The sequence below is a fragment of the Corvus moneduloides genome, chromosome 12, assembly GCF_009650955.1.
Source record: "Corvus moneduloides isolate bCorMon1 chromosome 12, bCorMon1.pri, whole genome shotgun sequence".
NCBI lineage: Eukaryota > Metazoa > Chordata > Aves > Passeriformes > Corvidae > Corvus > Corvus moneduloides.
Window position 1 is genome coordinate 6969295 of NC_045487.1, and position 26673 is coordinate 6995967.

The 26673-nt window shown below is 44.6% G+C and overlaps 2 protein-coding genes across 2 annotated transcripts in view; both read left to right on the forward strand.

Moving 5' to 3' along the window:
* Positions 1 to 424: 424 nt before the first annotated feature.
* Positions 425 to 23754, forward strand: NUTF2 (nuclear transport factor 2). Its single transcript, XM_032121813.1, has 5 exons — positions 425 to 510; positions 9157 to 9281; positions 11246 to 11317; positions 15404 to 15502; positions 23166 to 23754. Exons 2-5 carry the CDS (start codon positions 9183 to 9185, stop codon positions 23277 to 23279), a joined length of 384 nt encoding a protein of 127 aa, XP_031977704.1. The 5' UTR covers positions 425 to 510; positions 9157 to 9182; the 3' UTR covers positions 23280 to 23754.
* A 677-nt stretch (positions 23755 to 24431) lies between these two features.
* EDC4 (enhancer of mRNA decapping 4) overlaps positions 24432 to 26673 on the forward strand; it is a 33671-nt gene continuing 31429 nt past the window's right edge. Inside the window, exon 1 of the mRNA XM_032121815.1 lies at positions 24432 to 24557. Within this exon, the coding sequence (XP_031977706.1) occupies positions 24479 to 24557 (79 nt within the window). The 5' untranslated portion in view covers positions 24432 to 24478. The remainder of the gene's footprint in view (positions 24558 to 26673) is intronic.

The following is a 26673-nucleotide window of genomic DNA, read 5'->3' on the forward strand; positions in this document are numbered from 1 at the left end:
AGGACCTGCAGTTTTGTCTGTGGCTGACCACCTACGTCCCCACTCAGGGCCACGGGTCCTGCTCTGTCCCAGAGGGTACAACCCTGTCCCAGAGGGGTGCAGTCCCTTCCCAAAGGGGTACAACTCTCCCCCAAAGGAATACAGCCCTATCCCAAAGGGATACAATCCTCTCCCAAAGGGGTACAGCGCTGTCCCCGTTACTCCCCAAGGACCCCTCCCCGCTCCGCTCCCCCACGATCCCACAATGCTCCGGGGCGCCGCCGCGGGGCCAGCGGCGCGCGGGCCCCTTCCCTCATTCAAATGAGCCACCGCGGGGTGCGGCGCGGGACTTATCGGGAGTTGTAGTTCTACTCGCCCTTCCCAGTGCGTGGTTGGCGGCCGGCGGGACTCGCTGTCCCGGCATGCCGCGGGGCCGGGCGGAGCGGGGCGGGGCCGGAGCGCGGGCGAGGGAGGCTGAGGGGGCTCGCGCCGCGCACGGGGCCGCTGCCGCCGCCATAGTGGGAGCCGCGGGTGAGTGCGGGGGGCGCGACCGGGAGTGGCAGCGGGATTGGGACCGGCACCGCCCGCGGGCCGGCACACGGCGCCGCCACACCTCGCGCTCGCCCCCCGCGGCCCCGTGGCCCCGTGGCCCAGCCCTATCCCCGCCGCGGGGCGCTGCCGGCTGCCGCGGGCCAGGTTGGGCGGGAGCCGCCGGCCGGAGCCGCCCTGACCTTCCCCGTCTTTGAGGCGCCGGCAGCGCGGTCCCGAAGGGGCGGCGGCGGAGGGAGCCGAGCCATCGCCGGCTGTGCCCAGAACTGGCGGGCCCCGCGTATGGGTGGGTGGGTGGGCGGGCGAGCGAGCTGAGAGGGGTGGGCGGCCCCGGCCCAGCTCCCCCGGGGGAGCGAGGAGCCTCGGCCGGGGCGAGCTCGGTTCGCAGGCTCGGGGGGCAGATCCCTCCAGCGGGGCCGGGGGATTACGGGGAGCTGTGGACTGTGCCTCGCCTCGCCCCGCCGGCAGCCCCCGGCGCTCCCCGGGCGTGCTGTCTCCGCCAGCCACCCCGGCGGGCCCCGGCGCTGCCGCCGCGACCCTCAGAGGCACCGAGGCTTCTCGGCCTGGTGCCCATCGGTGCTTCTGCGTTGCTTTGCGACGGCTCGGTATCGCAGGGAGGAGTGTAAAGGGGGTGAATGGGAGCTGAGAGGAGATGGTTTGTGCAGGGCAGAAGGTGTGCTCGGTTATGCTTCTCCTTCGAGTGTTTTTAATGTTCTTGCTGTTTTCTGTCTTGCCAGAAGGTTGTGAGAGGACTGAAGTTACCTGACATGGTTGAATCGCTTTGTCACGTTGAACGTGAAAGGTTCACGCTTCCTTGGAGTCAAACTAGCAAAGTGCATGTGCTCAGTGATCTGCTGCAGTCATGTAGTTTTTTATTTTGAGTTGCCATTTTCCAGTATGATCTGCAAGAGAGAATTTTTTCTTCCCCTCTCGGGCTGTTGTCAGTTTTCAGCTTTGAAAACAATCAAAACCTGCAAAGGTGTGCAGTAGCAAGGAGTGTGTGTTGCATTCAGTTAATGCGAGATAGCTTTCTGAAGCCATTTAAATCCCCAAGAGTCTGTTCTTGCAATTCAGTTTGAACTTCCTGTCTTAGGCAGGCTGAAATAATAATTCAGCTCATTCGAAGTCCATAATTTCCAGTGTAAATGTGTCTTAGAGCTGTACTGTCTTACTGTATTGCAGTCGAACTGGAAAAAAAAAGCCCAAGTAAATGCTTGAGTAGGAATTGGTTGCAGAAATGTTGCCTGAAAGTTAATTCTGATTCATTAATCAGCTGCCTTCTCAAGTTAATACTCTTTTGCCTTCTTGAGAAGTCATGTTCAAGCAGTGATTTCTGTATTTGTGTGTAGTGACTTTAAGTTTTCTTTTATCAGCAACAAAAAAAAAAGCATTTCACAGACCTCCACCTAGAAGTAGCAAAATTACTGTATATAGTGAAATGCCTGATCTCATTTAAAGTGAGGTGATATTTTGGCTCACTTTTGGACTATTTAACTGTTTTCCCAATGGGCTCCTAATTATTATTTGTATAAAAGGTTGCAAGTTATTTGTTAGATAATTTGAAATATATTTGCTTAACATCTGTGTTTGTTCAGGTCTTTAGAAAAATGCAAATGGTAACAACTTTCTGCAGTTCTCTCTGCTGGGATTTCTTTTGTTCCTGTTAATAAAAGGGTCATTTAGTTAGTGAAAGTGTAGAGTATGGTAAGTTTAGGAATTGCAATATATACTAATAGCTGGTAACATTGCAAGTGTAATTCCTTTATGTTGTTTTAAAACTCGTAGATATTGTGGCAACTTTGGCCATTAAATGTTTTGTTACTGTGTCTATAAGGTAAAGAAAAACAGGGTGTAGTGGTTCCCCCTCCAGTTCCCCAGTGCCTCCCCTGGTTTTTTTTAAACTGAGCAGTCTTGCACTCCTTTTGGGGAAAGGAAATGTGGCTTCAGCCCTTGCAAACTTAAATTTGGTTTTTGGCTTGCATGACGAATACTCTGGAAAAAAGGCAGATGTGTAGCACTGTGGCTTTTGCTTAACAACAAAACATTATGTCCTCCTCTGCAGTTACACGTAATATATATCTGTATATATGAAAATCATCCTGACTGACTCTGTGTGGCTCTCTTGGGTTGTCAGGTTGCAGTTGAGATGAGCATCAAGCTGTAGGCACAGTGAAGGCTTTCCCAGAGTCTTCCTCAGGTGCTTTGTGTACTAGTGGCCTTACACTTGCTGACATTTCTAACAAAAAAAATGTACTTCAGATTGGCATAATTCTCTCATTAATTTGTTTCAATGAAGTTGGAGTAGAGGAATAAAAAGACTAAGAAGGGGAAAGTAAATGTGTTTCCCAGAAGGAAATAGTCTGGACCTTGTCATCTTCCCCTTTCTCCCTTTCCATCCATTCACTGTTCTCATATCTAGACTTAATTATTTTTAGCTTGAAAAGCATATTTAGAATAATGTAATTTCTTGTACAGAGCAGTCCATGACAATTACTTGGTGGAGGTCTCTGAAGTCAATGGTTTCTGATTGGCCTTGAGCTGTAGTTTGCAGAGGGTTCTCCTCTGTGGATCAGTCAGCTGCTGTGGAGATGATTGTGGAAATGTGTCAGAGAAACACATCTTCAGTCTCTGAAAGCAGAAATTTGTTCCTCAACTGGAAATTTTATAGGTTTTCAAAGGGAGAAAGATTGACCACTGAATTGGCATTTACCAGACAGAGTCGCAGTGTGTTGAAGATAAATGGCTGATGAGGCATGATGTCCCTCAGTAAGCTCCAGTATTTCTTCATCCCTGTGTTACTGTGCATTCTGCATGGTCTGGGCTTGTTTAGTCTAGGGAGGCTTGAGCAGGGCTTAATCACAGCCTCAGTCTGTGTCAGGCCATTATCAGGAGAATGGAGCCAGGCTTTTCTCAGGGTACCTCATGCCAGGGCAGGACACAAGGGGCATAATTGGAACAGATGGGATTCGGGCAGGACACAGGACAGCTGCCCTCTGTATGAGGGCAGTCAGGCTGTGGAACAGGTTTGTCCTCCTGCTTTGAGCTGGAGGAGGTCCCTTGCAAACCTGCATTATTCTGTGATAATTTGCATAGTTTCTCTGTTGGGAGTGTATCCTTTGCTAAAGGAGGATGATCTGTTATCAAGTGGTTGTTGGTGGAGTTGAATAGATGACCTGTTTGAAAGAAGATTATCTGGTCTTGTGATGCTGGTTCCATTGTGTTCCTAGAAAGTGCACACTGGAGGCGCTCCTGTCTTTGCAAATTTTAGTGGCAAAAGAAAAGCAACTGAAGGAAAAATAGTCTAAAACTGTTTGCTGCTTTACTTTTCTTACCAGTCTAAAGACTGCTGACTCTCTAATCTGAGTGATCTAAAATTCCTGCATGGTAGAAATTGCAAGAGTATGAGGAACTGAAAAAGCTGAGAGCTCTTTCATTGTCCTTACTTTCTCCTGTTAATCAGTAGTGAACAGTGCAGCAGCTGATGGGCCAAGCCATGTTTGCTGTGGATTCACATGTGTCACTGGACCAGCAGCACAGATTTGAGGGTGGTGTTGGTGCTATTTTGTTGCACTGGTTCTTAGATCTTCCAGAAAACAAGCTTGAATTCAATCTTGAGAGTTTAACTTTGGTGGTGCATTGGGCTGTCTTTGCTATCTTGAGAGCGTGGTTTACTTATGCTGAGACTACTTGTGGAATAAGTATAGTCATAACTGAATAATAGAAGGCAATTTTCTCCACTAGCATTAGAATGTATTGGTTTGAGGTTTTTCCTCTTTAAATTCAGTGGGGTTTTTTTAAAAAATTTTTTTTAAATTTTTTTTAATTTAGTGTTTTGCAGACCAGGAAGACTTTACAGACCTTCTTTGCCTATGATGGTTGTTTATTGATTCTTTGAATACATCTTGCTTTTTAAATGTGGCAATCCCTGGCAAACCACCTCTGTTTTCCTTAGTAATTTATATTTTACTATTGCTCATGCTAGGTTTTGTTGACTTTTCCATGAAAATGTAGTATTCTTTTAGAATTACAGGCCTACCATGCTCCAATTCAGAATGACTTTAATTTTTTTGATTGACAGCAGCAAGCTTACATGTGTCCAGGTCTGATAATGTGGTAAAGCATAACTACCGGCTGAAGCAACTTTTTGTTCTTCCTCCATACTGCAGAGCTGTGACAGTAGCCCACCTGCTCCAGATGTCACTGGCGCTTATGTATTTCAGAGAAGGCAATGTCTTTATTAGTCTTGTTTTTCCAAGTAAAATAAGTGACTTTTCCTCATGCTACCCTTCTGAGTAGCTCTGGTGGTGCCACATGAGGAGAAAGATGGACTTTGTGCTGCAGCAAACTGACAGAGTATCGTGTGTTTTGTAGCTTGTGAAGGAAGCAGTAGGAGGAGGTTTCATCGAGACCAGTGGCAGAAATGAGTTTCTTAAGGACTGTGTTCCCCTTAGGAGTTATGGGTAGTGTTGGTGTGCTCGTGCTAATCTCTCACATCCAGAGCTAAGGCAGGGATGGAAGAGGAGTGTGTGTAGACAGAAGCACCAAAGCTGGGACAAGCAATAGAAAAGATTCTGTATTTTTAGGTTTTGTGGATAAAAAAATCTGCCTGAGGCCAGACCACTCAAGATCACTCGCGGCCCGTGTGGAGGCTCTGTTCTCTTCTAGATCTTCTCTGTCTTATAGGTGCAGCTTCCTCGTTGGTGCTACTGCTTGCTGGGTCTTTGAGCTTGTCCTGCTCTTGGTGCAGTCTGCCACGTGCCAAAGCAGATGGATGCAAAGCAAACACCGGGATGCCCTGGTACCTTGTAGGATGAGATGTGTAGGGATTGTGGTGAGAGATGTGTAGAGGGGTGGAATTTACTCTTGATGTGTGAGCTTACAGTCTGACAGAGGTATTGGAAAATTCGATTTTGATGTCATTGCAAAAGGCCCCTGAGGAGAAGCACTTTGGTTCAGCAGTGTTGGCATATACCTGTTAAAGACAGAGTTGCTGGGAGCTGCAGCTTTTGTGCACTGTATTGGGTTTCCACTTCAGCACTGACTGCTGGGTGGTATTTGGGGTGGGGATAAATTCTCTAGTGCAAGCAGATTGCAAGAAATAGAGTGAATAATGTGAATTAAGTATTACACTGTGTGCTGGCAGCTCAGCTTTGCTGCTGTGCTTTTGTGAAGAAGCTGTTCATCAAATGGACTGTGGTGTTCTTAAGTGGATGTGAGGAGGTAGGTTTGGTTTGAAGTGACAAAGGCAAGGAAATTCATTAGCTTAAGGAAATTATCTCCTTTTCCATGGGGAATTAAGGTGGAATATCCAGTAATGCACTTACACAGTAGTAACTTTCAGCAGGTGCCTTTAAAAGGACAGGTGTGCCACATCTTAGGAGCTTTCTAGCTTATTGAAACTTCTTTTAGCTGGCTTTATATTAGTCCGTGTTTCTGTAACCATGGACAGATGTGAGTGAAGTGTGGATGGATTTGGCTGGATGGGTCTGAAGCACCTCTGTGTTGCCCTAGTGTTTGACAACATCAGAACCTGTGCTATCCTCACAGGTCTGCAGTAGATCTTAAAAGCCTTTTATGTTATATTTATCTCATTAAAATACTGAACTGATACATGTATCAATACAGTCTTACATGGGTTGTGTCTCACTGAAAGGGACTAGGCTTGATGACACAGATCATTCCCATCTTGTTCTTTCTTTAGGTACATCTAAGCTTCTTACATCCGTAATGACAGGCAGAAAACACAAGACAGCATGGAGGAAAAGGTGACAAATCAGAAAAGGAAAATAAACCTTTCCAGGAAGAGTGAGTGTTCAGCAAAACAACATACGAATGGTACAGGAAAGAGAGTAAGGTTGTAACAAACAAAAAGAATTAGTCAAGGGTCATTAATTTCAGCTGCATTTTTTTTTAGCTTGTTCTCATTTCTGAAAAAATCAATGTTATACCTGGTCAAATTTATGCTGATTTTTATTTATTTTACTTATTTAATAGTATTTTACTGGTCAAAATACAAGTACCCTTCTTTTTTTAGGAGGAAATAGCAAGCTAACATACTAATTTTTAGATCTAAAACCCATAATTCTACTTTCCATATTTAAAATAAGAATTCCTTTATTCCTTGCAGTCTCTAAGGCTTTCTCACAGTTTCAGGATTGACCAGAAGCATCTGGTGATCTTGAGTGAGGCTGTTGTGCCTTGAGGGACTAAATGAGGTGCAGTGTTGGTGCACAGCTTGATCTTGGGTTTGTATGATGGTACAGTGAGCTGTTAAGGGCGAATGCACATCTTGTGGGGGGGGAAGTTTAATATGGCAATAGCTAACTTGCTTTAGCTTCAAGAGAATAAGCTGGTGGTTATTTTGTTGTCCTTGACATCAGTTCAGTGTTAGATGTGTGACTGCTGAGCATCAATAGTGTCAACTAGATTTGCCCTTGAATGTTTAGGAATATCTGACAGTGATGTGACTTCATATGTTGAAGTTGAAGCAGCGATGATCCATAGAAAGTGAATCAACATGATTTTCCCCTGTGCTGATTGTTGGCTCCACTGCAGCCATCCCAAACTACACACTTCTAGGTAGGTACCCACAGGTCTGGAATGGAAACTGCAGGCATCAAACTTAAGTCCTACTGCTTCTGATTTGCCAAATATGACATGAGCCCTACCTCTCAGCAGGGTGGACATCACCACTCAGTAGAGTTTCCAGGGAGTTGGTGCCATGGTTTTAGGATGATTTTTCTTCAAAATAAAATCTCCTAATACAAGCTGAAGTTCTTTGATTTCTGGCTGCATACCAGCCTAACCTGCAGTTAATCAGTTATGGATGTGCAATCAATACCACCTTTTCACTTGTAAAGAACTAGGTTTAAGTTGTTCGGGATGTGAGTGTGGGGTTGCTTTTGGGGTTTTTTTTTAAATCTGTTGTACTTGGGTGTTTTTGTAATTTGTGATATGCTTTCCCAGAGGAGTGGCCACACTGGGTAAACTCCTCCAGACTGAGGTATGTACTGCAAGTATCAGTGGAGTGCTCATGATGGTGACTAACACCAGATTGTAGATCTCTTTGGAGCAGTTGAAACAACAGCTGTGTGGCAACAAGACTTTGAATTTTTATGTTAGTGTGCAGGCTTGGTGAGTTTGATGTTGACTATACTGCCTAGGTGTCTGATTGTGAAATAAGGATGTTTAAAAATGTGATAGCAGTTGTTCTTGGTAGTTGAATTTACCACCCTGACAACACAGATGCTACCTGCTGTTAGCCCATTGATCTAATAAAAGAGATTTGCTCTTCTGTAAGTATGGCCAAATTTGTGTGACCTTAAAACTTCCAACCTAAAGTCTGAACCCATTTCAGTTCCCATTTGTGTGAGTAAAGCTCAGACTGCCAAAGGCCTAAAATATGAAAGGAGCTTTCTTGTCCAAGTATGAACAGAAAGCTGGGCCTGGGAGTACCCTCTGTGGAGATCTTGGGAATGTGTGTTTTGTTTCTCTTAGGAATTTGTCAAATCTTATACAAGTGTGTAAGTAATTGACAGCTAAAGGAAGCCAAAATAACTATTATGTCCTGTATCCTAAAACAGAATTTCATACCTTTCCAGGTTTGCAGTGCAATTTAAACCTGTAACTCCAAGGTTCCTGGACAGGGATTGCAAAGAGGGACTAGTGGCTGATATCTTGATGTTAAGCAAGTATAGCTTGTTTGAAGTGAACTCGGATCTTAAAATATCATGTAGTGGGGTTTGAGTGCAGTATTTGTGTGTTTTGAATTTTAGCACAATTCTTCAGACTTTCAGAGAGAGATCAGGATAAATAGAAATGAATTTGCTTTCTTGAAAAATGTAATGTTGTGATAAAGCCGTCAGCTGTACCGATGGTGCATGAGAGTTTGGGCCTGTCCGCACTGCTGTGCATGCTCTATGCTTAATCCCCCTGGAATAGAAGGACTTGTGTTCAGAAGTGTGGGATGCCTCTGAGCTTCCAGCACCTTCACTAGGAACTGCAGATACTCACCACTATGAAAAATCATGGTTTGTATCTTGAAGTTATTACAGGCTGAAAGATAAACATCGAGTCTACTTCAGCCTCAGTGACAGGATAGCTTGTGTTAAACAACAAGCTAGTGAATTAATTCTCGTTATGGGCCATTGGCAGGACACTCATAGAATGGCCTGTGGATGGTGAAATACCTGAGGAGCTAAATACATGAATCAGTTGGTGTAAGCCACTTGCAGACAATCCATATTAACAGGTCATTTGTTTACAGTAAATGAGATCAAGTTGAAACAGCAAGCACTTGCCAGCTTGTTCAGATGGTGTAACTTCTGAAGTATGTGAAGATAAGGTGGTAACACTCGGTTTTGTTCTCATTCTCCACTTTTGTACATGAGATGTGACCTCACACTGAAATAGCACTACAAACCGAATCTATAATTAGAAACTAAACCATTCAATATCCAAGACGTTTATTTACAAGTCTAGGATACAGAGGTGAGTTTTGTCCTACTTATCTCAAAGAAAAATTCAGGCCAGCTGAGAGGATGTGTTTCTTGGTGCTAATACTCAAGCCAAGTGTTATGTTTATTCCTGTGATCTTTCTGATGATTTTGTTGTTTGTTTGTTTTATAGTCACTGGCTCTGGGTGAGGATTCAGAATGGGAGACAAGCCTATCTGGGAGCAGATTGGATCCAGCTTTGTACAACATTACTACCAGCTTTTTGATGCAGACAGGACTCAGTTAGGAGCAATATATGTAAGTATCCACAAAAAGGGAGCTAAGACTGTCCCATTATCTGTCTGGGATTCCCTGTTCTGATGTGTGGGAATACACAGGGTGGGATTGTGGGCTTTATCCTGACTCTGGAATATCAGTCAGTGCAATCACACTCGCTTTTATTTATTGCTTTTCTTTTATGTTTCACTTCTGTTTTGAGCTTTGTTTGCCTTTTAGGCAGTCAGACTCACAAAAGCCCTGTTTAGGTGTAGACAGTGGTTTGTATTGGAGGGGTTTGATGATAATCCTGTGATGAAGTGCTCTGTAAAAGCAAACATTCTAGTTTTAGTTTGCCATTAATTTACAGGCATGGATTTGCTTGGATCCCTCTTGAAGTGGGATATAATTTAAGTCCTACCCTGTGTTTATCAGTTCTTGCAGGTGTTTCTTTTACCTCATGCTATATCAATCCTCTGAACATTAAAATAGATTTACAGTTTTAAATCCAGTTTAAACATGTAGAATAACATGTTAAATGAATGTAAATTTAGTTTAAATTTCCTCAAACATTAGGTTTTTTTTTTCTTCTTCTTATTTGGGGTGAAGTAGACTTGGATACCAGAATTAAAAACCGTAATTAACAAACCCAAGGAACATCAGCTTTTAGTTTTGGGGGAAGATTCCTCCAGAGCATGCAAAGTGCTCTGTGCGTGGAGCTGATTGCTGATGGTGAGGAATGCTGCTGGGTGGCTGAGGAGTTTGCAGCAAGACGTTCAAGGCTGACAAGTCTTCTAGCAGCATATCCTGTTTTCCTGACCAGTTTTTCATCTGCTGGATGAGCTGTGTGAAGCTTCAGCAAGCTCTTGAGGATTGAAATGGTTCAGCACCCTCTGACACCCCTCCTTATACCTCAGCAATATCCAGCAGCACTGATACCATTTGCTCTTGGGATTGTTGTGTACTTGCTACCTGCCAGATTGTTGCTTTACTTTGCCCAAGAAGCTGTGTACAGAGCCTAGAGAGGAAGAAAACCAAGCAATTTGTGTTCTAACCACAGCTCTAAATATGAAGTCTCTAGGCAGTTTGTCAATTTATTACCAAAATACATCAAATCCTCAAAATGGTGGTGAGTACAAACTAATTTAAATTCCTGGACGTAGGGCCTTCCACACAATGAACTCCTGGCTTTTTTTCACCCTTAGGGTCTTTCTGCCTTCCATCATTCCATGAAGAGTCCTGTGCACATGTAGTTGGGAGAACTATTATGCAGGTCACTGATGTGTGTTGTTTTGTGGAGTTCCTAAACTGTGGAGAATGGGACCCTGTTTTGTGTGGCCGAAATGCACCAAGGTCACAATTTGTGTAAATTTGGGGAGATTTTGCAGAAATGGGCTTGTAATGATAAGCTTTTTCCCTTCAGAGACCCTGTGGAAGCAAACAAATTTTATAGCATGCAGGAATGCAGCAGGGAGCTCTTGGATTTGGTGTGTATTCCTGTATCACTGCTTCCACCACAAGATACAGTTTATCTTTAGTGGTGTAATCCAAGTCAGTCAAGACTTTTGTCACCTGTTCCAGGTAGGGGTCTGGCCAGTCACTTTTGAATTGCTTTAGTTTGGTGAGTTGGAGCACTACCCTGGTGGTGCAACCCCTGTTGTCAGTTTTCTTCATATATTTTTCTCTCTCCACATGCTTGACTTTGTGTCCCTAGGATTTTTTTTCTTTTGATCCTTTAGATTTTCTTCTGAAAGCTGACTTTAATCCAAAGGCAGGAACTCTTTTTGCTGGTAGACTTATGATAATGAAATGTAGCCTACTTAATTTTTAGTTGATTATTCCAAACTTTCGCAATTGATTTTGCTGCTTTCTTTCTGTCTCGCATTGAGGTAGTTTTCAAATAACCGGATTCTAAGGACTTATGTGAAATAAACAAAATCTCCTATCAGGATTGCTTAAGGGTTACCTAAGCAGGTTGATGACTTTTTTTTTTCTTTTTCCCCCAGATTGATGCATCATGCCTTACGTGGGAAGGACAGCAGTTCCAGGGCAAAGCAGCCATCGTTGAAAAACTCACTGTAAGTCTGTAATCCTTACTGAATGTTTTGGGAAACAGTTATGAAGACTAGAAGATAATTGCTTCTGAAAATTTGAGTTAGACTTAAGCAGTTCAAAAATCTTGAACTTGTGCTTCCAACTTGGGTCTTCAAGAAATGTTATGATTTACTGCTGTGTAGTGAGTTATTCCACTGATGGCTCTAATGGTGAAATGTTAATTGACTCCATAGTTTGCAAGGTTATTTTGTGACTGCAATTGTATTTGACATTATTGATTTATTTTTTTAAAAGGTCTAATGCATAAGCTGCCTCTGATCTAGAGGAGTGAAAGGTGTCTTTGCTCTTTTAAGGCATGCCAAGGAAGAAGCAATAGCAAACCTGTTATTTGGATCTGTCTGTGAGAAAGGCTAGACACATTACAGCAAGGAACAACTTATTTTGTGATACGTAAACTGCAAATAAGTTCTGTAGTGGAGAAGCTGACTTATCCTCAATGCAGATTTGTCAGCAGTTCAGATATGAGCAGGTATGGTTCAGGACTTTGAAATGTGTCTCCTCTTCAGCAAGTGAGAGGACACCAGAATTCCATGTTCGTTTAGTTAAACTTAAGAGAATTTTTATCTTCTTGAGTAAATCCATGCTTCTGTTACAAAACTGGGGGTACTTGCATGCTGTCATGAGACTAGAAAGTTTGTTTCTCTTGCAAGATATGCAGAGGACACACTTTTAGGTCACCAGACAGTCTGCTCTGAGTGTGGTATTTCAGACATTTTTATTACACATTGAGAAGAAAAATAATTGCAACTTGACACTTGTCTTATTGCACAGCTACTGCTCCTGTGTTTTGGAATTACTTCTTTCACCTAAGGCATCTTTAACTGTGAAGACAGGTTCACCCTCAGGTCTGTGCTTTAGGTACCTGTGTTGCCTTTGAGAAGGCTGCACATCTCAGAAAGAGCAGCAGCTGCTGCTTGTAGGTGAGGAGATAGCAAAGCTCCAGGGTAGCTTGTTTGTGTACTCAGTGCTCTTTAGACTTTTGGGCTAGCAGCCATTTAGATACCCAACCAGCCAAGCGTCTGCTTGGCCACAGTGTCTGATTGCTGCCTTGGATTCAGCCCAGTGCAAATCCAGCCCCTTTCTCACTGTGACATAGCTCATCTTTACCTTCCCTGTCTCTGCTGCAAGGTGGACTTTCTGGATTTATATGCCTGCTGCAGTCATAATTGGTGAGTGAAGACACACTACTCTGCTTTAGGGAAACTTTTTCTGGCTTGTATCCATCTGCTTAAAGTAAGGAGGAAATGCACTGAAGTTACTCTGTGCCCTTCCACTGCCGTGGCTCGTTATGAGCTGTATCAGCTTACAGTGACTCTAATGTCGTTCAGCATTCCTCTGTCAGCACTGAGCTGCCTGGGCTCCCTTTGCTGTGTCAGCTTCATGTGCTCACCTACTCTGCTTCTGGAGCTGCTTAGTCAGTTCAGCACATCCCTGAAAGTTTGGCACTGAATTTCTGCTGCACTTCTGCGGTCTTGTGTCCTTCAGTGCCTGGATGGTGAATTGATGTAAGCACAAAGAGGTGGCATTTTCTTATAGATCAAATTCTTTGCTGTGTGACAGCAATGGTATGGCACCTTTTCAGTCTGCTCATATAGCAGGGCAAGGTTGTATGGGCATTGCTCTGCAGAACTGACACATCTGTGCCTTGTTACAGTGTGGGAGTTGACACTTGTTTCTTCTGTCCTAATTGGTGCTGGACTTGTTTCACACAGAGTGCCTGTGCTAATTAGGGGCAGCCTGATTTACATTGAGCATTTGAGATAATAATTACATAGTTCTATGAATGTAGTGGAGCAAGGCTGAAGCTGAGACAGGTATTCTTGCTGCCAGCAGCGAGTTTATGCTACTTAACTTTATTCTTGCCTGATTTCTCTTACCTGACTTCAAGGAGGATTCCATACTTTTTATAGTGAAAGACCAGCCAATTTCTAATGTCAGAGGATGGTAAAAGCCCTGGTTGTTGTGTAGTTCCATGCTTTTTAGACACTTCTATTGTACTTTTCATACCACAAAATCATTCGCTCCAGTACAGATGGATGTCTATAAGCAGCCATCCTTTTGCAGTAGCCTCTGCCTGTCCTAAAAATCAGTGGTCTTTCCTGTCAGCTACACTCCTGCTCTTTCCAGTGGGTTTTCTCCCAGTGCATCACATGAGTAGCTCACTAGGCTGGCCAGCCATTTGGCGTCCTTTCCTCTGAAAAGGACAATCATAGAATCTTTAAAGTTGGAAAATATGTGCCAAGATCGAGTCCAACCTTTCACTGAACACCACCTTGTTAACTAAACCATAGCACTGAGTGCCATGTCCAGTTGTTTCTTGAACACTTCCAGGGATGGTGACTCCGCCACTTCCCTGGGCAGCCCATTCCAATGCTTAACCACCTTTTCAGTGAAGAAATTCTTCCTGATATCCAACTTGAACCTCCTCTGATGCAGCTTGAGGCCATTTCCTCTTGTCCTGTGGAATCAGGTACTTGAAACAGCCACTGTCTTACCCAGCCTTGTCTTTGGTTCCTTGTCACCATTTTGCAGAGCTCTTGATTCCAAAGCCTTTCCTTCCTCCCTGAACACAACTACATTCATTCCCCTTCATCCCTCTGCCTTTTTAAAAGAATCTTTTTGTGGGGCTTGTTCAACAAGAAGCTCTTGTACAGAGGTGGGGCTGGGCTTTGGAGTACCCTTTTGTCAAAGTAACTTCCCAGCCTGTGCTTGTGCAAGTTGTGTGGGTATTCTGCACATTCAAGTTTGGAATGGTGACCCTGGAAAACAGTCTGCTGGTTGTTCAGAGAAGAAGGCTCTGGTTTTGTGTTGTTACTATGTCTGTCCATACTACAAAGGTGTCAGTCCATTTTGCACTTCCAAGTTGGTTGGGACTGTATTCCCAGCCAAGAGGAAACACCGCAGGCTTTATTAAAGGGTGTTCTTGAATAGTATCCCTCTAATTAGAGGGCTGCTCCCTACACTTCATATGCTTCCTCAGGTCCTGATCCTTCCACAGTTTCTGTGTTCTCTGTTATCCAAGGATTTAGCTTCCTGGAATTCTTCCTGGAGCCTTAGGCTTGTAGAGCCAAGACTGCACTTCATATTCGTTACAGCAGGACTTGTGTCTCTACCTAGGCCTTCTAGGAAGTCTTTGAGGCCTGTTCCAATAGAGGGAAGTGCAGAACTTGTCAAAGTATGCATTTGGCTCTGTTTCAACCTGTTTCCAAATCAGGGAAATGCAGCAAAGGCATCCAAGTGCCACATGAGGTTTGAATGGCCCCGTGCTGCCATGCTGTGCAGTTCCTGGACTTTGAGTATCTGCCACATGGTCACCCAGAGCTCCATCCATGCTGAACCGCCACTAAAGCACCTAGCAGTAATGCAGCTTTTGGGGAAACAGTCCCAAAATTGCATTTGTATGCAGGGCTCTGAGATCCCCCAGACACTTCACGTTCACTGCTTGGACTTGTCCATGTTGGAATGTGACTGTGGTCTAAATTGAAAGACGGGAATTACTCTCCGATGCCCGGTGCTCCTCGAGGTGTGTTCCTTGCACAAGTACCTCCAGACGTACTGACGTTGGCTACCTGAGTGTCAAGGGAATTAAAAAGGGGAAGGGTGGATATGTGGATTTCATGTCTTGAATACTTCATCCACTTTTCCTTTCCATTCATAGCCACTTTAACAAAGAAGCAAATTCGGGGTTGTCTGGTAAACCTCAAGTATTAGATGATAAAATCCTTTAACCCAGTTCAGAGCAGAGGTTTGTTCCTTCATCATATGAACTTTGAGCTTACAGATGATCTGAAGCTCTTCAGGCAGTGCAATTAGAGTAGGAAAAGGTACCATTCACTGTGTAAGGCAATGTTATTTCCTCTCTTGGTGCTTGAAAAAAACTGTTAAAATTGACCCCCAAACGAGTAGTGCCCTCATTTGCAACAGTTTTCTGTGCAGTACTGCCACAATAGTCTAACACTTCATAATGTTGGATTTGCTCAATCTTTGTTTTGTAAGTTAAATAATTCAATTGCTGTATACTTTCTTATTTTGATTTCTTTTCATTGCAGAGCCTCCCTTTCCAAAAGATACAACACAGCATCACAGCACAAGACCACCAACCTACACCTGATAGCTGTATACTCAGTATGGTAGTGGGACAGCTTAAGGTAAACTCTTTCCATTACAGGTTAATGAGTGTTTGTGTCTTAGATTTTTGTAGGATTCTAAATCATCTGATTTCTGAATACATTAAAATGCTCTCATGGGTGGGGAAGGAAAAGGGGTAAGTTTGCATTGGGATATTGTTCCTCTGCCATTCAAGACTGTCAAGAAATGCTCCTTCTTTCAGACACCTAGTTCTAGGTAAGCCACCTGTAATTTGACAGTTGTGTTCTGCCAAGCAAAGTATCATGGATTTATTTGTGCAGACAAATACCATGTGGGTTCTAAAGGCATCAGTATTTCCCTTTCCCTGATGCAGTAAGGTTTTGGTGTCCTCTGTTGCATTTAAAAGCATCATCACAGTGTTCTTGGACAATTTAAGCACATCTAGTTTAACATGCACCTTGATGTCCTGTTTGCATTGAGCTCTGATTTGGCAGACTTCATTTTGCTAACTGACCACCCTTCAGTGCGTCCATACTTTTTATTTACTGTCACAGGACACAAGAGTACAATCCTGGTGTCAGTATGGTCCAGTACCTCTGTAATCAAAACCGATTCAGCAATGGGAGTGTTGCCTCTGAGATCAAACACTTACTGTTGAAACAGCTCCTTCTTGTGAAGAATCAGATTATTTTTCAGGCTTAGTATGACTATATTGCTATGTGACTGATACTATTGCACTGTGTAAACTTACCCAGTCTGCCAGTATACCAGGGCCACAGACTTGTAAATTAATGAAGCTGCTTATGAATGAAAGACATTGTCCTGGAATCTGCAAAAAATACTCTGTGAAAGTCAGCTGCAGGCAGAACTTGCTCACAGTGGGGGGTGTTAGTTTAAAAAATGTGAAATTACATAGCAGTAGTTGAAGTTATCAGAGTTCGTTTGGTCCAGCTATGCTGTGAAGTCAGGCCTCTAATGCCATCCAGTCTTTAGAGTTATCTGCACCCAGTTTGTTTTAAAATAGCTGTTAGATTTCCTTTTCCTGCTAATTCAACGGCACCTCCAGTACCAAAGCATTCAAACTTCCACTGACACTGTACTGTTTACTAAGCAAACATAGGACTGGATGTTTGAATCTGCTTGCTAAGCTGTTCTCTTCGTTTTGGGCTGGGCAGCTGAGAAGAGCAGTGCATCCACTGCCGAACCTAACACAGGCAGCTTTGGCTCTCATTAAAGTTGCTCCTGCTTCCCAGCTGCAAGTTGGATTCCAGCTTTCTTGTTGCTCAGTCCCACCTGCACACACTCTGTGGAAAAGCAGCCACATGTGACCATGGAAAGCACTGAATTGCAGGACAAACATGCTGATCTCCTCAGCCTTGCTCTTGGGTGTGCACAAAACTCTGATGTGATCAAGACCTTTTGACTCAATGTCTTTGGCCAGTCACATCTGCACCTAGTTTTGCACAGTCATGTTTTTAAGGTTATTGCATAATTACCAAGCAGATCACAGCTTGCAACGGTGATTGTGTTGGATCCTGTGGCAAGATACCAAGTTCTAAAAGATTCTGTAAAGATACTGGGTTTTCTCATCCATTAATATGGAGGGATTGTAAATGCAATCTGGGAACTTTCCATAAATACCATGACTTGGAGTAGTATTTTCTGTTGTATTGTTTTTAACCTCTGAATAATTTCAGCTTGCTGAAATAACTCAGTATAATTTGGGGATCATGTGTTAGAGCATCCAGGTATTTGGAGAGAACATACTGGATTAAAGTATGCCTACTGTCATGATCAAATCCAACTTGCTTGTGAATTTTTAGTAGATGAGGAAATGTTTTTCTGCTCTTCACATGTATATGTCTCAAACCTTAGCTTTAAAAATTACGTCTTAATCCCTGGGAATGCTGCTTCTCACAGAACAAGTGTCCAGAAGGTCGAAGTCAACTTAGAACTTTAACTTCATGCTTCTGCCTTGTTGTGATATTTATAGAGGTGGACAAATGCAGTATCAGGAACAGTCTGTGGCATGAATGAACCTGGCTGTCATATGTAGTGAATACTTTTTTCTCGTGCCAATTCACACATGTTGACAGGCATTTTACTGCATCTCAGTGCTGCTCTGTGTACAATACACTAACTGAGAATAGCTGGGTGCAGATGGTGCATTTTAACAAGTGGCTCACTTGTAGCTCCAGGAGCAGGGAACACTGTAACAGGCAAACATGGAGCTGCATACTCACTGTTATTTAAAGCTGCCTTCTTAGTGGTGTGGCTGCTCAGCCTGCATATGTTGGTCTCAAGGAAAACTAAGAGAATTTTGCACAAGGAAGAGCGCTTCCAAGACCACCAGTAGCAGAATTTGAAAGGGTTGAAGGGGAAGGCCATTCTTCCTGCTTACTATTCCATTATCCTTTTCATGGGACTGCGAAACAAATTCTTCAAAGCCCAGGACAATTAATGCATATTTTAATCCTCTGCAGTTTTTCAAAACTTGAATTGTTTCATGTAATGAAGGACCATGTATAATGCTTTTAATAGAGTAACCCAAGAAAATAATAGTGCTAAAATACCTGTAACATGCTCTTTTCTAAGTTGTCATTCTTGGCATGATATTTAAACAGATCTTCTGAGGCATTAGTTGCTTGAATTGCTAGTCCCAAAGTTCAGAACATCATTCACTCTGAGGAAGCTAGGCACATCTTGTATTTCTGCCTTAAACCATTATACATATGTTTCTTCCCTAAACCATAGATATATAAATCATTAGGGGCAAAAATAAACCAAAGGAGAAAAACTTCCTACTTCCCTTGCATATATTGTGGGGTGAACTATTACCAAATCATCACAAAGCCTGAGTTTTCTTCTTGACTGTACAAGAAGAGTTCTGAAGGAATAATGGGGCTAAGGACTGCTACTGTCAAACTCTCTTATTTCCTTTATCAGAGTATTAATTCTCAAGTAGATCTGCAGGTTTGGGTTGCTTTAAGCCCTTGGCCTCCCATGAGGGAGGGGTTTTAACTGCGGTCAGTCGAAATCATAACTGCCCCATGACAAGGTCAGGATGTGTATCTGTCTCTGTGCTGCTCCAGTCCACAGCCCAGCATGCTAATACCAGTATGAACTATAAATAAATAAATAAAAAACCCTTTTGCAACAGAATAATCACCTACACTGAGGGGCCTGGGCACAACAGCTTCTTTGAGAAGATGCTGTAGAGTAACAGAGCATCTAAGTAGGTGAATGTCACTAGCAGGAATTTAAGTCGCTGGCTAAAGGAGTGCAGTAATTGCTTTCAAAGATCCTCTTTAATGGATGCTGATAGGTATTAATGTTTGGGTGGGGTTATCCTTTTGTAGAGGTATAATAAATACACATCCACTTATTCTAATATTGCTGTTCATTGTCTGAGTGCTGCCTGCTTGCTTCAACTAGGAAGAGTAAGCATCAGTTTAAGTCTTTAGGAGTGAATTCCTTTTGGTGTGACCCTGCTTTGCCAGAGTTCATCCAGAATGTCACCCAGTATCTTCAGTGTGCTTCACCTAGTAATGTATTTCTCCTGTCATGCTCAGGCAGATGATGACCAAGTTCTAGGCTTCCACCAAACCTTTTTGTTGAAAAATTTTCAAGGTGCCTGGGTGTGCACCAACGAAGTCTTCAGGCTAGCCCTCCACAACGTTTAACCCTGTGCCTTACCTGTCTTCCAGTCCTGGCTGTCCTGGTTGAGTAAGGAGTGCTCTCTTATTGCCCTTCTGTCCCTTGAGCTCGGCTGAGAAGCATGGCTGTGGCTTGTGTGTTCTCAGAGCCATGTGGCAGATCTGTGGCTCTCCCCAGAGTGTGATTTCTGAAGTGATCGATGCAGAATTAATTGTGAATAACTAATTGTTATGCGGTGTTTCTTAGTCTTAAAAGGAAAAGGAAATTTGCAATTAAAATCACTGGATGTTTTTGTAATGCATGCTGAACACTTGAAGCATTGTTTAAAAAGCACTTAAAGCCAGTTAAAAAAGGCTTAACATCTGAAAGAACCTGCAGTCTCAAGTAATTAGCCTTTCCTTTGAGGTAAGGGTTGTTGCAACCCTGCAATTCAATCAATTACTGCTTCAGGTGCTGGTGAAGAAGTAAAACCCTCTCTGACCAAGCAAGAGGAGGAAAGTTGTGTAGCTACACCTGAAGTGCAAAGCAGTCTTGCATCTCAAACTCTGACATAGCTCACTGCTCTGTGAGCTTAGGACTTCCTTTGGAGCCTCCAGGTCAGAAGGGATGTAGAAAAACTGAAAGGTCAGAAGGCTGCCAGGATTGTGAGTGATGGAGAGCTTGTGGAGCTGGGAGAGAAGGTGGTGAAGGGCAATCTGCTGGAAATATAAGTGAAAAGTGATTGAGTATTTCCAACTACCTGAAAGCAAACTCTTCTCAGTGGTGCCAGACAGTGTAACAAGGGACAGTGGTTGGAAACCGTAACTTGGAAGGTACAGATGGGACACAAGGGAAGATTTTCATGGAAGACTGAAACCCTGGGAAGTGGTGCCTGGATACCTTGTAAAACATCTGTTCTATGAGAATTTGAAGACTCTGCTAGACAAAGCTGTGGCTGATGCAGTGAAAGATGTCCCTGCCTGGGACAGGAGGATTGGATTAGGTGATCTCTAAAGGTCCCCTCTGTGGATCACCCCAGCCCGTTCTGTGATGCAGAGCTGCTGTAGTCTATGTTCATGCTGAGCAAAAGCCTAGCCTGGAAATCAGAGGATCCTTCTAGTCTGATTCTGGGACTTCTTTAATTTTTGTTTTAATTCAATGATGTCATGGAAGAATTTGAACTGCACAAAGGAAAGTTTTATGGGAAGACTAAAGCCCCTTGTGTTTAGCGCCTGGGCTCACATCTGGAATGCAAATCCTGAGGTTCATGCCTGAATTTGGAGTGAAAAGTAAGGATAGAGAGTTTTAGTGGTGTTATCTGAGCTGTGATGAAGATCTAACCTAAAATGGGATAGATTAGTCTGTGTTTTCTGGGGCATCTTGAGTCACTGAACTGTGAGCCTTTGCTATGTGCTAATACTACATAGTCAAAATTTGGGAATGGACTACAAAGTATTTACTTCACCTTGGGTATAGTCTAGGATTTTCCTTGTTTTTAAAGTATACTGTTGCTCTATGCTATGAAGAGATAACATGAAAGGAATAAAGAAAACAATAATGTGTGACTTCATTGTGGGAATTTGGTGTCTGTACCACACCAAGTGTTTTGGGGGAAGAATTCCCTCTTAGTCCTTCTTCATGTGTCCAGCCCTGAACTGCTTAAGAAAGGAGGAAATTCTCCTTAAGCCAGAGCATCAAGAGCTGCAGTGCTTTTATCAGAGCCTACCTAGGCTTATCAGAAATCGAGGAGACCTACATTAAAGCTCGTCTGGTGCTGATATTTTTTTTCCAGATGTATATTTTAAAGCATAGTCATGTCAGTAATGACAAGCTCAAATTTGGTGTGAAAAGTACTTATGTAGCTTGTAATAGATGCCTCAGTGATCTGCAAGGAGGAGGGCAACTGAGAGCTGAGAACCTGCCAACTCCCAAGCAGTGAGGCTCTCCTGGGATGGGTTACATTGGATACCCGGGAGAAGCTGGGAAAGGCACAAACCCATGGGCTTCAGTGCACAGGCCACCTCTACAGCACAGATATGTGAGCCTCTCTTCTGGACATATGTAGTAAGGATAATACTTTGAAATAATTGCCATGACTGCTGTCATATGTGCTAATGCACGAGATGGACGGCTGGTCTGACCCAGCATAATTGCTTGTGCTCACACTGGGCTCCTTCCCAGGGAGCCTCTGCCTCATGCAAAGCAGGTGTATATTGAGGGACAAGCTGCCCTGTTCGTCTGCTGGACAGTGACTACTGGCACTTGTCTTGCTTTGAGGATTTTTCTCTCATTCAGTCATGTATTGAACACTGACTTGCTCATATTTCTGGCCTTACTTGTTGCCTTCTTAATTTCTGGCTGTAGTAGTTTCCTCATTCACTTTGTTCTTCATGGTTTTATAGTAACTTGTCTTGCCTGTTCTCCCCATTCTCATGTTTTTGCAAGCTGAAGAGTTGTACTCAATTGACTGTCTTCAGTAGGAAACTGTCCTGTAGCTGGATCATTTTTCTTGTAATTTTATGACTTTATTGCAGCATTTTATTTTTTTAAATTATAAGAAATGCATGCAGGATTTGATATGTGGGTGTTGTTTGCCTGTTTATGCATTTGCATTTTCTGGGTTTTGGTTCTTTGTTCTTCCCTAATAACTGCTAACCCTATGCTTGCCTTGATTGCTTTAGAGCTCTCAGCTGGTTTAATAAATAAATATCTATCATTATTTCAGTATCACTTTCCTGAGAGGCCAGTCTAGGGCCCACTTTGGTTTTCCTCTGTGAATTAGCATATGCTTAGTGAAACTGCACTTCATGTGCACCACTTAACTTCCTAGGCAGTTGTCACTGTGAAATCCTTGCAGTGGTTTTTGGATCTGAATGCTTTCTTTCCATGCACTTGATGCCACCAGCGCTCTGGCAGACTTGCTGTTCTGTGATATAAGTGATGTCCTTTGCGAGTTGCTCCTGAAACCTGACTTGTTTCACAGTCCATTAATATTATCTTTTTAAAGTAAAGTTTCCTTTTTTGATTATTTTGTAGTCTGCTTTGCTCTTCAGACTTTTCACTTGTTCTCAGTGAACAGCAGAGCATTGCCAATGAACATTCAGTGCTTTGACAGCCTCTTTCATGAGCTGCTCTGGCTGCTGCTTTTCAAGGCTCTTTTTATACATTCCCCCCCTTTTCTGAAGCTGAATAGTCATGTGTTGAAAGAATAAAGCTTAAAATCCTCCAAAAATGCTGAATTGAACACACTACAGCCACCGTCAGAAGATTGTTTTGTAGTTGCTCCTGTGTGCTGTTCAGATTAAATCCTGTTGTGTCATTTCCAGCTGATTGATTTGGGAATAATTTGTTATTTTGAGGGTTTAATTCCTGCACAGTGTCTCTGAGAAGATGGATAAATAAACATTAGGTGGGAGTACTAGTCTCCCTCTAATACTATTTTCTACTTTTGTAGTAATATTGTAGTAACCCGGACATATTTTCAGAGGCAGGAGTGGAGGCACTGCTGCAGACATTCCCTGTGCTTAGAACACACTGTCACATCTGTAGCGAATGCTCTGCTCCCTTCCAGCTGTTGCTGGACAGTGGAAGTGGGAAGTACTATGTTGCTGGCCAGCTGCACCTGCTCTGGCAAGGCTTTCAACACCCAGATCATTACCTGGATCATCCAGCCAATGTGTTGATACCAACCTCTACAGAAATCCCCATCTGCCATCAACCCAAAGTTCAGCAGCTAAAAATTGAACCACTTCTTTTAAGCTTGAGTCCTGGGCAAGGAATCTGTGATTCAACACTGAGGCAGGCACATTCCATCAGTGTGGTGAGTGACACTTCAGCAGGTCTTCAAAAAACCCCAACTTCAGATGCCATTGCAGGATTTCCATGTCACTGGGCCCTGGGTGTTTGTCTGCAAAGCCCCTCAGAACAGACCCTCTGGTGGTATTGGTGTCTCCTGGGGTATTACACATCTTACAGCATGTGATGTCACTGTTAATGTTAGCTTTAAGTTGTCTTATCGTGAGTTTTGGAATAAATTTCTCAAAAACAGAGTGTTTTAAACCTTTTCCCCCCCCTCTCTTTCTGCAGGCTGATGAAGATCCTATCATGGGATTCCACCAGATATTTCTATTAAAGAACATCAACGATGCCTGGGTTTGCACCAATGACATGTTCAGGCTAGCATTGCACAACTTCGGCTGAGCTGCCCATCCCGAGGCACCCGGGCTTTTTTTTCTTTTTTTTTTTTTTTTTTTTTTTTCTTTTCTTTTTTTTTTTTTTAATTGTTTTTGTTTTCCTCCTCTCCTCTTAACTGGTATTATTCACACTCATGGAACATTCCAAATATCATACACAAACCTGCAGCACTGCAGAGCGTGAGCAAGCAAGACTTGTGACCTGCCCTTCTGCTGAGTTTACATTGTCACTAGATGAGTTTCTTGTGCATGATGTTTGGAAATTAGACTTAGCTGCATTTGATAAGAGAAATTTGTGTTGTACCAGCATGCCTCGGAAAGAATTTATAATGCAAAAGGTTGTTGTTTATGTACTGACAAGATACTCTATAACCCAAAGAAATGAAAGAACAGCAGCCTGTACAGCCCAGTTACTGATTTGTTCAGATGTTTCAATGCTACATTACACAATAAAACAGAGATTTTCTTAAAAGTTTAAATTATTTTTATGAGTTGGCTGTGGAGTGTGTGATAGTGCTTGCTGTGGGTAGACTGTGTCTGTCTCGTGAGGAAATGCTTGCAGAGCTGGCCCTCGAACTGAACGATTCCTGACAGTTTTACCAGTGAGTGCAGGGCAGGTCCGCCCTCCTCCATATCCCTTTTCCTCTCCCTCTCAGCAGTTTTCATAACAGAGCCTTCTGGCTCAGTTTTTAACCATTGACAGCTTAGTTCTCACCTGCTGTATTTTACCAATGCAAATTCCCCACATACTACAGGAGGATGACAACAGTGATGTAGTCTGTAGTCAGTCTCCGTGCCCTCTAAGCGAAACGGGACACCTGTATTGTCGTCACCGGCAGACACAGAGGGTCGGTCCCGTGCCGCTCTCCAGGAGTTTGTGCCTGAAGCTCTGCTCAGGTTCTGCGCTGTGCTGTGTGTGCAGCCTCCTCTCGTTTGGCGGGAGCTGGTGTGTGCAGAGCTGCGCCCAGGGCGGCTGTCCCCAGCGCGGCGGCGGCGGGGCAGCCCCGCTCCGCGCTCTCCGTCCCGGCCCGCGGCTCCCGCTCCCGGCTCCGCCCGGCCCCGCCCCCGCCGCGCCGGGAACGCTCCGTTCGGGCGGCGGTTTCCGCCCGGCGCTCGCAGGGCTGGGCCGGAGGCGGAAGCGCGGGTGGCGGGGCCGGGCCGGGCAGCGCGGTGGCGGCGGCGCGGGCGGGCGGCGCGCCGGGCCCCATGGCCTCCTGCTCCAGCATCGACATCGAGGACGCCACCCAGCACCTGCGGGACATCCTCAAGCTGGACCGGCCGGGAGGTGAGGAGCGGGGGCCGGGGGGCCGCGAGAGGCCGCCGGGCCGGGCCAGGCCGGGCCGGGCGGGGCCTTGTCTCGGGCCGGGCCGCGGGACCCCCTCGGCCGTTGCGCCGCTGCCCCGCCGGTTGTCAGTGGTCGCGCTCGCGGCCCGGCCGGGACCGCTTCGCCTCGGGGCGCCTGGCAGCGCCCTCCGACCCGCACAGGGCCAGGGGGTCCCGCTCGGCCCTGCCTCGCTCCCCGCAGAGCCCGGAGCCAGCGGCGCGGTGGGGACCGGCCGGTGAGGAGAGGAGCCCCCGGCCTGGGGACCCTCGCTTGAGGGAGGGGGTTGTTGGCGCTGGGCAGAGCGAGAGCAGGTCGGCCCCAGAGCTCGCTGCTGCGGCGGTCTCGGGGCTCCGTTCAGCTGAGAGGTGTTGCTGCTGGGAGCTGAACAGCACCGACCTCCGCGACACAAATGTCCCCCCTTACTAGGAGTACTTGGAATGTTTCCCAGGCATCTCGCTGGTCTGAGTGGAAGGGGCTGTCAGGCCGCTCTGAGATCAGTGCCGTGTTCACCCTTTACACAAACTTTTCACTCTCATTTGTATGTGAAATGGGATCACAAATATCTCTCCTAAAGCGGTTGTAATTTTTCTCTCTGTGCTTTGAACTGTTATACATCTCAGCTCAGAGTTCAGCGGGCTCCCTTCTGCCTGTGAGAGTATTAGCAGCCGGCTCAGGAGTCAGCTGGATAGTGTTCCCACTCTCCTGTAGCTTAGGCTCTCTCTCATCCCCCTTTTTGAACCTACCATAGTGTTTCAGTCAAACGCGGTGAGGTAACGGTCTGAAGGAGGCTGAGACGTGAATGCTTTTCCAAAAGATCTTAGCCTCTGGGTAGAGGACAGAATTATGCCTCTCTTGTACTCCCTTCGAGGGAAAGGCAGGACAGGAATAACATAATTTCTAAGTGTCCTGAGACTCAGCAGGAATGTGCTACCTCCAAAGCAACTGCCATATGCTGCCTTTTGCTTGGCCAAAAGGAAGAGAGGCTGGGTGTGGGATTGTTGTAGGAGGGCTGTAGAGGCACATGAGATGATGGAACAAACCTCTAAGAAGGCAGCTTCATTAGCTTTGCTATCTGTAGAGAAACTTCTCATTAATTGGAATAGTTTCTCTTGTTTCTGGAGCGCTAGCACATTCCTGAATTCTAATTCTTATAAGAAAATTACATTTTTCGTTCATAGTGCAGTATTGTACTTGAAAGACTGAAAGGAGAACTCGTTGCAGGGATGGGAAAGATGGGGAACACTCATTTCATAAGCAGTTTCTGAACTGAAAGGGTATGTTGTGGTTGAGAAATGGTTGGAATTGTTGCTCAAGGTGACTTGACTTTCTCCTGAAGCAGCTTCTCCTGCTGGTTGAAGCCAAGGAGTTACTGACAGAGTATGGATTATTTCTTTTCATTCTTATTCTTACCTATTCATTCTCTTTTTCCCTTCTCTGTCAACTCCAGTGCACAAGAAGGCAGTTGGGAGGAAAAGGAGCAAGTGGGCAGGAAGTTCACAGAAGGAACCTGTGGTGGTTCTCAGCAGAAATCACTGCTTGAGTCACAGCAAATAAACTTGAAAAGACTGACATAGTAAGGGGAAGAAGAAGGGTACATATGTTAGCTGAAAGTCTCTGAAACTCCTGTTAGGATGCCAGGGGAGAGGAATAGGGGAGCCTTCAAGTTTGGCAGTACCAGGTGTAGGTAGCTGTGAGCAGTGTTGCGTTCCCCTAGCTCCTGTCCAGGCGCGTGCCAAGAAACACTCCCTGCTCTAAAGAGTTTACAACTATCACAATACTTTTTAAATTCTGCTGGGTTTGGTGATTGTGAAAATGTAATCCACTACTCAGTCTGTCTCTCTTGACACAGTTTCTCCCAGTTTTGGCAAACTTCATCCAATGCTTCAGTAGCTGTTGCCAAAGCATGGACCTGCCTGCTGGGACATGGAGACGGGCTGTCAGTGCCACTGGGCTGTTGAGGAGCATCCCTGTTGGTGATGGGCAGGATCCTTCAATCCATGCAGAGATCTCTGCTGATAACCAGGTGTTATGTGGGCTTACCCTGCTCGTGGTGTTTATCAGGGCAGTGTTCTGTTCA

Excerpts from the sequence above, each read along its gene's own strand:
- NUTF2 (XM_032121813.1), top strand. The coding sequence starts at position 9,183 with ATGGGAGACAAGCCTATCTGGGAGCAGATTGGATCCAGCTTTGTACAA. Across the intron at positions 9,282-11,245 it reads CTCAGTTAGGAGCAATATAT|ATTGATGCATCATGCCTTAC; the intron begins GTAAGTATCCAC and ends TTTTTCCCCCAG. Across the intron at positions 15,503-23,165 it reads TGGTAGTGGGACAGCTTAAG|GCTGATGAAGATCCTATCAT; the intron begins GTAAACTCTTTC and ends CTCTTTCTGCAG.